The sequence below is a fragment of the Perca fluviatilis genome, chromosome 7 (assembly GCF_010015445.1).
Source record: "Perca fluviatilis chromosome 7, GENO_Pfluv_1.0, whole genome shotgun sequence".
NCBI lineage: Eukaryota > Metazoa > Chordata > Actinopteri > Perciformes > Percidae > Perca > Perca fluviatilis.
This window is the reverse complement of record NC_053118.1, coordinates 24,320,753-24,335,731: the sequence shown is the minus strand read 5'-3', so window position 1 is coordinate 24,335,731 and position 14,979 is coordinate 24,320,753. Positions and strand designations below refer to the sequence as shown.

The 14,979-nt window shown below is 40.3% G+C and overlaps 1 protein-coding gene across 1 annotated transcript; it reads right to left on the bottom strand.

The window, feature by feature from the left end:
* Positions 1–30: 30 nt before the first annotated feature.
* On the bottom strand, positions 31–14,430 carry si:dkeyp-77h1.4. The gene is made up of 11 exons (XM_039805682.1): positions 14,179–14,430; positions 9,531–9,596; positions 9,140–9,160; positions 8,735–9,010; positions 7,054–7,174; positions 6,726–6,901; positions 6,318–6,460; positions 5,630–5,777; positions 5,184–5,359; positions 4,994–5,086; positions 31–4,240 (listed from the first exon to the last, which is right to left on the bottom strand). Exons 2-11 carry the CDS (start codon positions 9,574–9,576, stop codon positions 3,545–3,547), a joined length of 1,896 nt encoding a protein of 631 aa, XP_039661616.1. The 5' UTR covers positions 9,577–9,596; positions 14,179–14,430; the 3' UTR covers positions 31–3,544.
* Positions 14,431–14,979: the final 549 nt, after the last annotated feature.

Genomic DNA, 14,979 nt, shown 5'->3' with positions numbered 1-14,979 from the left:
AAAGGAAAACAAAGACAACAGGACCGCAAATGTCATAATCGCTTGTTTATTCTTAGTATTCCTTTAGACATGAAATAAAGAAAAAAATATTTCTATACAAAACATCTGTGTGAAGTATTGTGCAAAAAGGGAGTACAGAGAGAACGTGGGATGTCACACCACACCCAGGCCAGAACAGCAGCAGTAAACAGAGAAGATCAGGGCAGAGACAACTCACATAGTGCAAGTAGTGCCAATGGTATTAAAAGTAGTGGTTTCTATTAGTGGGTTATCAGAGGTGGGTATGATACCAAAGTCCCTCTGGCACCAGTTTGATGTAATAACACCAATCCCACTCGACCGAGCCTTCTCTGAGATGCTGGTAACGTGTAAACCACAGGCTTGTCCTGCCCACTACACATATCTGCCTCTCTCACATCCCTACTCACTCTCTGGCTGGGGTGGCTTGGTATTACAATCACTGACAATATACAGTTGGGGCTCAGCATTTATTATGCTACTCAGAATCAAGTGGAAAACCTGAAGGTCAGACTTTCATCATCACTTTCATAATTCATTCATCATTTTGATACAATATGTCACAGATCTCCTACACATTAGCATATGATAGGCCAGTCAGTGGCACCACGTTGTTCAGTCAGGTGAGCAAACAGCTGTTGTGAATACCCTACCTATTAAGAAAAAGGTGCCATTAGGGAGTGTCAGCAAATGACAGAATATAAGCCAGCTATCCAGTATACGTTTTAGGCACTAAACAAAGACAAGAGTCACTCAAATATCTTAAAGTTACAATATCTTTTACAATATGTTGTGGCTTTAAACACATTCACACTCATGAATTAAACACAGCACTTGTTTTCTTCACGTTGCAAGACGATTTAAGCAGGCACATGAATACCTTACTCACAACAGACGGAGAAGCACACATAAAGTACAGTTGTGTCATCCTGTACAAACTGCCTATGCATTCAGCACGCACAAACACTCGGTCATAAATCATTCACACTCGCAGATATGTATAGGCATATACACTTAAACCCCAAACACAATGATGGCAACATTAAAACATCACTCCTTTAGGACAATAAAAGCCTGTTTTTCATGTTGTGGGCATGCTGCAGTCAATGCTTTAAGTGATGTAGGTTAAACATTTTAATACAACATGTAAATACTGTGAGAGATGCTGCGCGTATTGTCAGGTTGGAATGGCAATAACAGCAGTTAATTGATCTAAAAAGATCTAATATAGTCTTGATGGATTTGTACAATATTTGGTTCTTAAATTACTTCAAGACGTTAGTGAATATTAGTCTATATAGTATATAGTACTGTATGTGTATATATTTTATATTCTGGATTTAAGGTCTGTGATAAATTTAAATTAGTTTTCTTCTTTATTATTAAGTATAATACAACAACCATTCTATACACTAGAAACATTCAGCCTTAAGAGGGTTAAACTGGCGTACACATGCAATATTTACAAGGCTGGAATATTTGTCTGGTTTGTGTGTCTGTATGTGTATATGTGTATGTGTGTATATGAAAACAATTGTTAACATTGCCAAAATGGGTTTGTGGTTCCTTCACAGATCCAGGCTAGAAATGAGGCATATCAGGTGTTTTACATTAGAATGTCTTGGTCCATGTGTAATACATCTGATCATCTGACACTGTCTGTCCATTCAACATCGAGGCCCCTAATTTTGTTTTGTTTTATATTATATTTATTGATCTTAGTATCAAATCTGACATCTAAACCTATCTTTATATCATATGGCTTTTTAAAATGCTGATGCGTCGCCTGATATCAATTGTACTTGTAAGAAAATCTATTAGTCAGGAAAGCTACCAAGAAAGGCCAGTTGGTCGTAGATGGATCAACCTCTTACAATGTTCCAACCATTCACTGATCATTTGATTGCATTTTCATGGCTGTCATTTTGTGCTTCTCTCAAAACTGCTTTTTGTAAATTTAAATTCCCCCGAAACTGGACTGTCATTTGTTTCCAAGTGGTCAGTTAAAACATGAGGTAGGGACATGCATTTTGTAACACTAAAATGTATCTGCACACCTCCTTTGTACCATACAAGAGTTTCTAACTAACATTCATTTGTGTTGACTGAACAGCCACATAGATGACCGTGGCATTGATAAAGGCCTAATTGGAGTATTTTGGAGCCATTAAAGATGCAAGGCATTAATGTTTAAGGGGGCTGAAGACACAGGAACTACTCTGTCACTATCAACAACAACAAAATATTTTAGAGGAAATATCAAGTTTGAATAATAAATAAATAACTGAGGCATTTATTCTAATCTCTGCCAAAGATTGTGTACTGTAGTAACATGCTGCCCAGCAAAGAAAAGGAGAGAAATATTGAAAGAAAGAAGGGGGAGACAAAAGAAAAGCCTGAAAGTAGACAAGGAAGGACAGAAGGATAATGAAAGAAACAAGCAAGCATGTTCTAACTATTTGAACTTACCAGACACTTTCATTCAGTATTTCACCTCTGGAAAGCCCACTGTACAGCGGGGACATGGTGGTCCCATTACGTGCCTAGAGTTGCTACTATTAAATTGTATGAATAATGGGATTTTTATAGAGCCACAGGGAAATTCAGATCAAAAGCAGTAAAGTGGTTGATCCGGACTTAAGGGATCAGTCTGCAAAACACATTTTAATCATCTGAGATATCCACTGGGAGTCTGAATCTCAATTTTAGAGACTATAAATAGTAAGGTTAGTATTATTAGTATGTTCTTGTGGTTGAAGTTAGGCAAAACTAATCTTTTATATATATATATATATGTGATCATGTATTGCAGATGTTTCTGAAGCAAGAGGACTAGCACAAGCGTATAACATCCATATTTCAGCTACAGTATGTACAGTGTGTGATCAAAAGGGCTTTCATTTCTGTCGTGAGGATGTCCAATCAAAAGAATGTCATCACACATTTTTGTAGGTTTGAGATGACGTTGGTTGTATATTGCATGCATTTTGTCTGTTTTATCCACATGCTGATAGAGGAACAAGCATTTTAAAAGGGAGACGATGGCTAGTTAAGGCCAAATAAGGAATTCTAGAATATTCTTGTTTTATTGAAATATTGTAAACCTTTTTGCCTACCTCAGTGAAATGTTGTAAACCTTTCTGGCTACCTCATTATGTTACAAAAGACCTTATGTGGATTTGCGTAAACTCTGCAAAGGAATTCATTTGCAGTCTGACAGTTTTATTGTGAAGTTACCAAAAAACTGCAGTGTGTATACAACTAAAATGCTTAATTAATCAACAAGCCAACTTGTTATGTGAAGATTATCTTAATCAGAAAGTCTCAAAGGTTATGCGTTAGTGTGTGAGTGAGATACTGTTATCAAAGTAATACTATGCTCAGGCATTAGACATGTTATTATTGAAAGTCCTTGCCCCAGTTTAAGTGGTTCTTCATTATTTGTTAAGGGGTAATCGATTGTCTACAGTGGTGGTAGATGCAGAAGATCTGTGGATCTTCCCTTGGATTTTTGCAGGGGCAGTTCTCAGGTGGTGGTGGTTGAATCCTCAGCCAGGGTCCCATCTTTGCTGGCCTCCATTGCGGCACCACTTGATTTCAGCTCCACTTCAGGGGTTTTTGGGGGAGCTGCTTTTGGAGCTCCAATAATATCAGGGTGATCTGGGCTTGGTTTGGAATCCGGGCCTTGCTCAGGTGTACCGTTAGTAATAGGTTCTGGTGTGGTTGGTTTCGGGGGGTCAGGTGTGGGAGTCAGGGCACTTTTGCTTTCAGGTGTTGGAGTGGTGGCTTTAGAAGCAGGTGATTTAGGCTCTGGGCTTGGGCTTGGTGCAGGCTTTGGATCTGGACTCAGACCAGCCTTGGGCTCAGGGCTCAAGGCTGGGCTGAGTTTAACATCTGCTGGTTCAGGGGCGTCCAACTTTGCTTCCACTGGCTGATCAGGGGTTTTCTTGGTCTCCAGTGCTGGGGAGGCTTTAGTTTCAGCTACTGGAATGGAATTTATTTCCATAGCTGGTGGAGCGCTTGGCTTGGACTCAGCAGCAGCAGTAGACGGTGGACTTGGTTTGGTTTCAGAGGCAACAGAGATGCTTACAGCCACAGAGTCGAGGTTTTGATCAGGGGCATCAGTGTCAGTGTCAAGTGGGAGGGCGGTGTTAAAGCCAACACCGGAGTCACTGGTGTCCAGGTTACCAACCCCAACCTCTTTAGAGGAAACCTCCAGACCCTGAGTTAAAACAGACAACAAGGTAAGGTAAGTTTACTTGTATAGCGCCTTTCAACAAAAGAGCAATTCAAGTGCTTTACAGAAGACATAAAAAGATGTTAAGACAAGATAAATCAGACACACAAGGCAATATAAAAGGGAAGATATAAATAGGATTTCAAAAGAGTAAAATAATTTGGAAGGTAAGCTAAAATTTAATAAAACAGGAGAATAAACGTCACAGCTCAGCTACAGTGCAGTGCAGTGCAAGATACGAATGAATAGTTCCAAATTAAAATTTAATAAGAGGGAGTGGCAAACAGAAAGCTCTCATTTAAAAGAACTGAAATTTGGAGCACCTCTCAGGTCTTCTGGTTGTTTGTTCCAGATATGTGGTGCATAAAACTGAATGCTGCATCTCCACTATAGTTTTGACTCTGGGTACAGGAAGCAGACCAGTCCCAGGAGACCTGAGAGGTCTGGTTGGTTCATAACATAGTAGCAGATCAAAAAGGTATTTTGGCACCTAAACCATTCAGTGCTTTATAAACCAACAGTACTATTATCACATCAACTCTTTGTCATACAGGAAGCCACTGCAAAGATCTGAGACCTGGACTGATGCGATCCACTTTGTTGATCTTAGTGAGGACTCAGCAGCAGCGTTCTGAATAAGCTGCAGCTGTCTGAACGCAGAAAACAGTATAACAATGGAGACATTATTAAAACCTCTTAAAGACTCAGTTTTAAGACATATATATGATGTATCCTTACTTTAATGTCCACTTCAGTGCTCTGAGATTTCTCTGTATTGTCGGCCTGGGAATGCTTGGACTCCTCACTGAGTTTGGTGATGTTCTTGACCACCTGTGAAGATGCACACAGTACAGACAAACAATAGTCATTCACTATATCAGGATACACATCATCATCACATTGCGAGTTGTATATTTGTCCTTCTAACCTGTCTGAAGGCCTCTCCCTCATCGTCAGATTTCTGGCCAATCTTCTCCAGGGCAGCAGCCCTCTTGGCCCTCTTCTTCACTTTGATCAGGCAGGACAGCAGACAAACCAGCAGAAGGAAAACCAGCAGGCCCAACAGGGCAATGATGGCCACATACAGTGACTCCAGCTTGTAGGCTTCATGGAGACATTGTGGGAAAGAGGAGAGACAAAAGTGGGAGAGTAAATAATTGAACTGACTTTCATTGACGTGTCGAAATTCCAGTGCATGAATACAGTAGACAAAAGAAAATGAATTATTCTTTCTTTCTTTTTTTTGCCACAATAAAATTATTTTGGTTTTGATACCATCCTTTAACAGCTACAACAACAATATTAACATTATCATCTAACAGCATTTAAGCCCGTTTTTCAACCATTCCTTTTCAGCCCCATCCCCATTCTTACGTTGAATTATCAGATGGATGCTGGACACAGTGAACCCCAGGATGTCAGTAATTTTGAACTGGCCTACATCTGAACCCTTGACCTGATCCAGAAAAACCCATGAACCCTCCATAGAGAGACGGTCCTCAAAACCAAGCTCCGTTCGGGCCTAGAAAAGACAGACATTCATACACTTAACTTAAAAAAAAAAAAACGAACAGCAAGGATACATATAACAGAGATATTATAGAGGAAATAACACAACACCTACTATAGCCGTTTACAAAAGACTTACACTGTGAAGTTAATTTAACAACCCACACTGAAAAAAGGATGGGCCATTCTGGATTATATGTCTATTAGCAGCATTTGTCTAAGATTAAACAGGCCTGGCCTTCAGCATTAACACTTAAGAAAGCTGCTAAATTATTTCATGATTTCAGTCTTGGTGGTCGGTGTTACTGACAAGGTGGCCCACAGCTATAAAACACTGCAGGAAACCCTGTTATAAGTTTTGTAGCTGAATATTATTAACTGTTCGTATTATATGTGCATTTAAAAAAGCATCCAATTGTACATTTTATTATACAACAGAAATAACAGTAATATCCACCTTTGTTGTCATTTAGTGATTTAAAAGTTAAAGCCCATTTAATAACATTTCCACGTACAGCGGTGGGAATAAAAAGAAATAAGAAACTTCAGTTACATTCGTAAATTCTCCCTTGTCCAGCAGCAGACGGGGTGTGGGGTCATTGTCCGGGCTGTAGTAGAGGTGGACCAAGGAGCTGTTGAGTATCAGGTTGATCTTCAGTCTCTTACCGTACGGCAAGGTCACAAAGTTTTGGTGCTCTGCGACACAGAGAGACAGAGAAGAAAGGAGGAGTTACAATAAATACATCACAGCTCTGTTCACAGGCCCATTGATCATCTAAAATGCATTACCCTGCTAGAGCCCATTAACGTTTGGGTCTTTAAAAAGCCATTATGGCAGATAAGAACAGCGTAATAACTAGAAAGGAAACAACAACATCCTGATGGAAAGTGCCAGCCTCTTAAAACAGGTCAAGCATGGGAGAAGAAAATATATAAGATCTGTCTACATTTGTGCTCTTACCTTTGACGTTGAGACACACTTTCCTTTGGATTTCACCTTCGGCATTCCTGACAGTGTAGCTACCTTCATCTGCACCAGTGACAGCACTGAGGGTGACTTGGCGCTCGTTGGCACTGATTCGACCCTGGTAGCCATCCCTGGACATCCCTGTACTGGTCAGCAGCACCAGAGCAGGTCTGCAGAAGGAGAAATTCACAGAGAACAAACTTACCTTAACCTTTCTAGGAAAGTCTGAGACACCTTGTCGCAATGCATGTACATCGTGGTAGGAAAAAGTAATTACAGATTTAGTTGGGTTCAAATATCAGTGTAATTTTGCTGACTTTACCTAGATGTCTGATTGGCCTCCACAGCACTGGGCCTGTACTCCAGGGTGATGGGAGGAGTCACCCCTAACAGCGGAATATGGTAGTTGTCTCCATATTTAATGATCTGCTCGTTGGAGCAATCTAGAAGGTAAAAGAAGGGTGGTAAACAATTTGTTCTTGAGTAAAAGCACACAACAAGGTTATTTACAGAGGACAGAAAACTGCCTGACTTTTATTAGAAAGGAGTGAAAGCAGAGAGAAAGTGTATTTTCTTCGAGTGAAGGAAAGAAATGATAGAAATAGAGCTGAAGTGAGAGAAAGGACAGATAGGGGTGAAGGAGCAAGGAAGAGGATGATGACGAGGGAATGGCTTGACAGATGTGGCAAAAAAGGTGGACAGATTGCAGAGAAAACAACACTGATCCAAAAATATCAGGGCAGCTGAAATGAAAGGGTAGGGATACAAACCAAATAGAGGCAAAGGCAGCAAAGACAAGATAAAGAGAGGAAACCAGCAGGGAGAGAAGGAGAGAGGAGTGGGTTGATGGTTAAAGAGCTGCATAATTACTGCCTGGCAGCTCCAGCATGCTCTCACACTCTGAGAACACACACACCTCTTCATCAACTCACAAGACATTATTCCCTCCATATGGCATATCTTTCACATATTGCTACACTACAGTCGCCTTTATCCACGCTGGGTTTGAGCCCACTCACTCTTCTCAAGTGTGTGTGTGTGTGTGTGTGCGTGCGTGCGTGCGTGCGTGCGTGCGTGCGTGTGTGTGTGTGTGTGTGTGTGTGTGTGTAATCTCATCAGATGCAGAGTCCAGAGTCAACACTGCTGCAACTTGTAACTCTTTGAGGACAAAAAGGAGAAATGACCCCTCTGAGTGTTATAAATATCATATTATTGAATTAATAAATGTATGCATTAATGTTTAAGTAGCATCTTAACAATTTGATATACTGTTTGGTAGTTTAATCCATAACAAGGTATCATATTTTTAGAAAGATATAGGATCGTCATATGTTTTGTAAGTAAAACTTACAAATTAACAATTAACTTTAGCTGTCAAATGTCAAAGTGCAATATTTTCCTCTAAGAATGTAGTAGAGTGGGAGTATGAAGTGGCATAAAATAATCAAGTAAATTACAAGTATCTTAAATTTGAGTACTTGAGTAAATGTACTTACATTCCACCACTGATAGAGATTTTTCACTATTTTCTGACATTTTATAGACTCAACACTTGGAATCATGGAGAAAATAATGAAAATAATCGTTAGTTGCAGACCTTAGTCATCATTGACTGTCATGGTTAAAGAAGTTTTAGATTGTACTTTATAAAGTTTTTTTTAAAGTTATTTATAAAGTTACCCACTCACCTCCTCTTCAATTAGGAAAATGCTTGGACAAAGAGTTATTTTGCTGGTCTGTATTGTATTGAAAGTGCAATTTCTAGTTATATTAATCGTATAAAAACCCTAGCTTATTATGACCTCATCTATTTAGTATCACAGGTAAGGTCATCCAATAGGAACTTGTACTAATATGATTTACAATTTTATGAATTTGAGTCTTCCATCTGATTTTAAATTAAGAGTTGAAAGTCCAGTTCTGCCTGTGAGAGTGTAACATGTCAGTTGAGGCTATTCTTCATTACCATTTCTAATGTATCATACACTAATGTCACCCAGTACCTCGGACTATAAGCGTAATGTGTCTGATGTCCTCTGGCTTCTCTGGATTCTTCATAGTGTACACGCCCTCGTCTCCCTCACCCACAGAGTCTATAATAAGGTGGCTGAGGTGGCGGTTGAGTTTGGCCCGACTGTTGACCACATTACCACCCCGCATCAGGAACACGTCACCCGACCGCGGAGAAGACCTGTTCCGAAACGTGACCTCAGACGCGAGTGAGGGCAGCATGATGTGGAAATCCTCCCCGTGGAACAAGGTCATGGAGTCCTCCTCGACTGGATCATATGACGGACAAAGGACAGAGGAAGTGTTTACAAACACACGAGAGAGGGCAAGAAAGTTCTTAATTTATAATTGATGAGTGATACACTCAGAATTATACGCAAAGGTACACTAACTCTTACCTTTCACAGGGGCAGAAAGAGCTGTAAGCAATGGTGAAAGAAAATATAAATCAGAAGTGATAACAGTAATATTATGACTCATCTATGACTTCATAATCAGTTAAACTGAAATACAGTGTCTCTATTCCAATAAATTGGTGTTTATTGTTTCTTTCACATATTCTTCCGCATAACTTCACATATTGTCTATTAGACAAACTGAGGGTTTCAAGTACCATCAAACTGACCTTTAACTATAAAATTGAATACTGTTTCCTGAGCAAATACCACAGTGTAGCGTAATCAGCTGATTGCAAAACATTGACCACTGACATTGGTGGAAAAAGGCACAATTTCCTTATTTCCAGACCACTACTAAAGGAAACAGCATCACACATTTTTCTGAGCATACCTGTGGTGAGCAGAAAGCTGAATGTGATCACACTGACTGTCGCCATCCTGGCTGATTCTTTTGTGCCTAGAAGGAAAGAACAAATATGTATGTGTTAATAGAAATTCAACAAAACAGGCAACATTATTGTATTGCCATCATATTTGTACATTTATATGACTCATTTGCTGTCCTCTCTTTCATATGTTTGTATGTTCTGAATCAGAAGGGGGTGTTATCAGAGGACAGGCAGACCTTCTAACCTAATCTCCAAAAGACTTTGTACATATCATATCATACAGTTTAGTTTCAATATTGGCTGAAAATACAATACCAACCTTCGGGCTCAAATTCTATATTCAGATCACTCTCAAAATGTAATCAATTGTTCCTTGGATCAATCTGTGCACCAAATGGTATATAATGGCAATCTGTTCATCTGTTATGCAGATTTCCTGCTGACATTAAGCACAAACACTCTCTCTCTCTCTCTCTCTCACACACACACACACACACCTTCCTTACAGTATAAATCTCTTGCTACAAAGATTCAAGAATCTCTTTCACAGCAGAACTACATTGTAGCTTTAAAAAGTCTTCAAACAAAACAGCACAGAAAAGGGGATCAGGCCAAAACATAATTTCCACAAGCAGGTTTCTGGGAAGAATCCGGATTAATTAATTGCAGCACTGAGGGGGATATTGATGATGTGAACTGCTCTCTTCTGTGCTGAGACATCAGAGGCAACACATCAAGGGGTTGAAGCAATAGAAACTTTCCTGTGGTTTTCATTTTAAAATCCCAGGAGGAGAGCAGGAGGAAACACCTGCAGTGCTCCCAGCTAGACAGTGTAGCAGCAAAGTAGCATGCAGTCAAAGTTATCTATATGCTGCAACAGTATCCACCTTATTATGTAGAAGTATGTACAACCTCATAAAATAATTAAATTCAATAAATAATGAATACACTTCATTATTCATACAAAACAGTTTAAACTTGCATCCTTTGAGGTCTTTCTTTCTCTCTTCTTCTCTGGTATATGTTCTTTAAAGTGGATTAAGAAATCCATTAGGCTATTGAATCTCACAAAAAATCTAAAAAACCTCCCTGAAGACACTATCTGCAGATATTCTTGCAGTCCCTGTAAATTCAATTTATCTGACATTGCCTGGGGGTTATGATTGGACTTCAGACATAAAAAAACAGCCTGTGATGGAACTTATGTTGAGAAAACCAATGACAGTGTCATTAGAACCTAATAGCATACCTGAAGTCAATTTAAAACCACGGCCACGAGTAGATTTATGAGTCAAAGTTAATGTTGTTTAAAGGCCATACCGACAGGCATTTATGTCTTAAAGAGCCCCATTCTCTTTTAAATGGATGTGGCCACCTGGCTTTGGATCACTGTCAAGGATTGTCTATTGATTATGTGCCTGATTTTAAACAGGGAATAATTCATGAATCTCCAGATTCTTCAAATCGTAGGGGTCTGAGTAACAACTTGGCTGAGTTTACAACAGGAAATGTCCAGAAGGAGAAGCGCTGCAGGGCAAACACATTTCCTACACATTTCCTACACAACAGTTTCGGAGAAGAATCGTGATTAATTGCAACACTGAGGGGATTATGATGATGTGAAGTGCCTTCTGCTACACTGAGGCGTCTGAGGCAACACATTAAGAGATTTTGCTGTGGTTTTCGTTTCCAAAGCCTAGGAGGGGACTGGGAGGGAACACCTGCAGTGCTCACAGTCACACTTTGCAGCAGCTAATACACATGCAGTAAAGATTAAAGTGTTTCAGTTTGTAACACAGGAGCCATCATAAGACATCCAATCCCTGCCATCTTCACACTGTGTATAAGCCTCCGTGTGCCTGTCTTTGTATACGGGCAACCTGAACATATTTTTAAAGAGCAACAGTAGAGAGGCCATTTTCTCTCATTGTTTTAATGGAAATAATTAACATTCCTCAGTGTTCGGATCTGACAATCAAAGTTTCTGTTTCACAAAAGGCCTTAAACAGCCCTCTGCACTGTGTCTGCCACATCTTTACACCACACTCTGGGCACAAAGCCCAAAAGCACACACATTTTATTGTATCTGAAATAAAATATGGGACAAAGCTGCGTCACACAGAACAGTGTTTCTGGGGAAACAAACCTTCAGTGTCCTTTGCGACAGATTTCTGTATGACTCAAATTACACTGTAACTTTAATACTGCAGTCCCCATCCTTTTTTCAGGAATTTTTGGCCTTCTTCTCTGTTGTTCTCTGCGGATTGAACACTCATGTGAGGCAACTGCATCATGCACGGATCATAATTTCCAGCTAAAAAACTGACTGTTGATCCCTGTAGCCATCAGCCTTTAATTAATACAGCAATCTGAGATGTGGGTTGGCGCTGGAGAAAGAGAAAAGTGAACCGTGTCCATCTGACTGTCACAGCAGTAGGCCTCGTGGAGTCACCGCAGCCAATCTGGTGTTTCTACACAGGAATCTGTGAGGCAAAAATCTTCTCCTTCATTTCTCTGTGATTTTGAGCATTTGAGGCCAAAGCTAACACTCACTAAGCACAAACATGAAAGCACACGAAAACACATGCAATAAGCTATATTATAAGCATATTCAGACACTGCCCTCTGGGCTGTAAACCATGGACACAGACAAGTATGCCATCTGCTACCCTTTCCTGACTCTCCCTGCCTTTACTTAGCTTCACTCAGTCAGTTGGACTCTCCACTCTTTCTTCCCTCTTTTCTTCCATTTTCTCACTTCTGTCACCATTCTCAAAGTGTATCACGGCCCTGTTTAAGCCTCCTTGTCCTCTTCTGCTGCCTCCCATAACTTTCTGTGCCTCTGTTTGACAGCTCTGTATCATCTCTAACTTTCTTTCCACCACATTTTGTCTTCTCAGTGTGACTCCTCTCAACCCGAACCGTCCGGTGCCGATCTCAGGGCATCTCTCTCATTTTCCTTTGCTCTCTGGATCTCTCTCTCCTTTTTATCATGACTCTTTCATCCTCTCCTCCTCCTTATCTTATGTAATCCAAGCCAGTGCATCCCACTCTGAAATCAAAGCCTGCGCCTGTTTTCCTTCTAACTCCAAACTCCCTACTTACTGGTAGGACAGACAGGTCTTTATCCGCCGGGTTTAAAGAGGCGGAAATGCCTTCAATGACTGCAGATGTGGGGACCCTACAAAGCCACCTCTGTTTCTTTACCCTTCATCATTTCTCTTTCATTTTCACTTTAACCTTTTCCTTTGCACAAGTGATAAAGATAAATGGCTCTATGTGAGGTCCCTCGGATGACGAGGAGGCTCGAAGTGAGCTCAAACACACATTTACAGGTACACAGATGCACATACTGTACCCTCCTCTCCCAGTGCTAGACATTTATAAATCATGAGGCATAAAAAAAAAAAGCATTGCTGCACTAAGAGACACACGTTAAAATGGCTGAAAGTTTACTTCAGGTGCACCACTTTCAGACAAATATGGGGTTTGCCTTTGCTGAAATGGCTCTGATTATCCCAAATGTCCACACTGGTACCCTCTGCATTACTACAACCCATATCCCGTTTCAGAACAGCACAGCACAAAGAGATGATGCAGGGAAAAGAGGCTCAAACAACCAGACACTCTTGTCTAGACAAAATCCAAACGTATAATTTCTAAAGTTTATCTTGGAGAGGAAGCCTGTAGCAGCTGACAACCTATTTTCCTCCAACGCTGGCTGCAATGAACTAAAGGATAAGACAGGTTTCCACCATATTGCTTGCACCTGTCAGATTCATTAAAATCACTGGACATGAGGGAGGAGCGGGGGAGAGGGGTGGTGGAGCTGTGTATTGACAAATAAACAAGGACAAGAGCACAAAAGATGTGGAATTTGTTCATGGTTAAAAATGAGCCTGTAATACAGCCATTGCTTTCATGTGCTTAGGCCTTCAGGGTGGTCACAGTCTATGAGCAGAACACTGCAGCCGGAGGCAACACAGCCAGAGAGCCTTTAGGCTGGAGCATCCTCTCAGATAATGAATGTTATAAGCTTTTAAGTGTTAACAGTTCAGAACATATTTCCCATTGGGCCATATAACTTTCTTATATAAAGAAAAGGCAGCCCTAATGATATAAGACTATAAAATATTATATATAATTTCCATATGATAATAATAATGGTATTAGTAATAATAATAGTTATATATTTTTATACTTTAAATGAGGGTGGATTAATGACCGGCTTAGACTTAACCTGTTTTAATGTAAGATGTTTACATAGGTATAAGGCAATAAGACACATTTGACATAATCTGGCATCCTACAAAATAAAATCAGCATTATATTGAATCCCACCAGGAGGCTGAGAATGAAATTAAATGAACCTAAAATATCCAAAGAAGGCAAAGCCGGCTCCATCCCGGGACCGTTCTGTCACGGCATGAACATAACATATATCCACACCTTTCTTCACAGTATAATGTGAAGATGGTGATAAACCTCACAGCTTTAAGTCTTATCAGTCACGTCCGGGCCGGGATAGCCGATAAGCGCATCAACCAGAAAAACTGCAGAATTTAACCCGTCACACACCAGTCAGATCTAAGACACACATCGGCACATGCATGTAAAGAGAAGAAAATCGGCGCTCAGCAGCTCACATACCTTTACTGGACCGGTCAGAGCTGCGGTGCAGTCAGCGGAGCTGTAGGGATGCCTTCAGAGATGAAAATCTGTGTGGACGTTGCCTGTTTTCTCCCTCGTCGTCTCCCTCTCTTCCAACCTCGCCCCCCTCAAGAGCAGCACTTCACGACTCGGGCTCAACATTTGGAAAGTGTTCAGAATATGTCGGGCTCTGCTCACTCTCGGAGCCACTCGACTGGTGTCGGGAAACACCGGCCACCCTTCGCCCCCTGAGACACCTATGGTCATCCGACAGTGAGGAGGGGGTTTATTTAATGAGATGTTCGACAGGCATACCACAGAGGATGCTGATTCAGCAGAAAGCTATGCGGCCATAAACAAATTTAAGCCCAGACATGATGTCCAAATGAGATGATAATGTGTTCCAGACTTGTCCCAGCAGAAATAAACACGTTTTACAGCTTGGTACAAAAAACGGTTTTGGTCTCTAAAGCTTCATGACAACTGTATGTGAGAGAACTGATTGAACAAACACAAAATAAGTCTTCATCATTATATATATCCATAATTTTTCTCCAAATTTTTCACAAAACAAAAGCATCTTATTTGTTGATTGGATCAATCACAATTTGATTATATTTAGCCAATAAGATATCAGAATAATCAAATCTGCAAATTTCAACCCCGAATGTAACATTTGTTCACCATCCAATCTTAAAATACAAACAATCCAGATGCTCATCTGTTTAGTACAACCCAAACTGTCACCAAAAGCTCTAGCTTCAGTGATCCTCAAATTAAAGAACTAAGAGGAGTAAATCT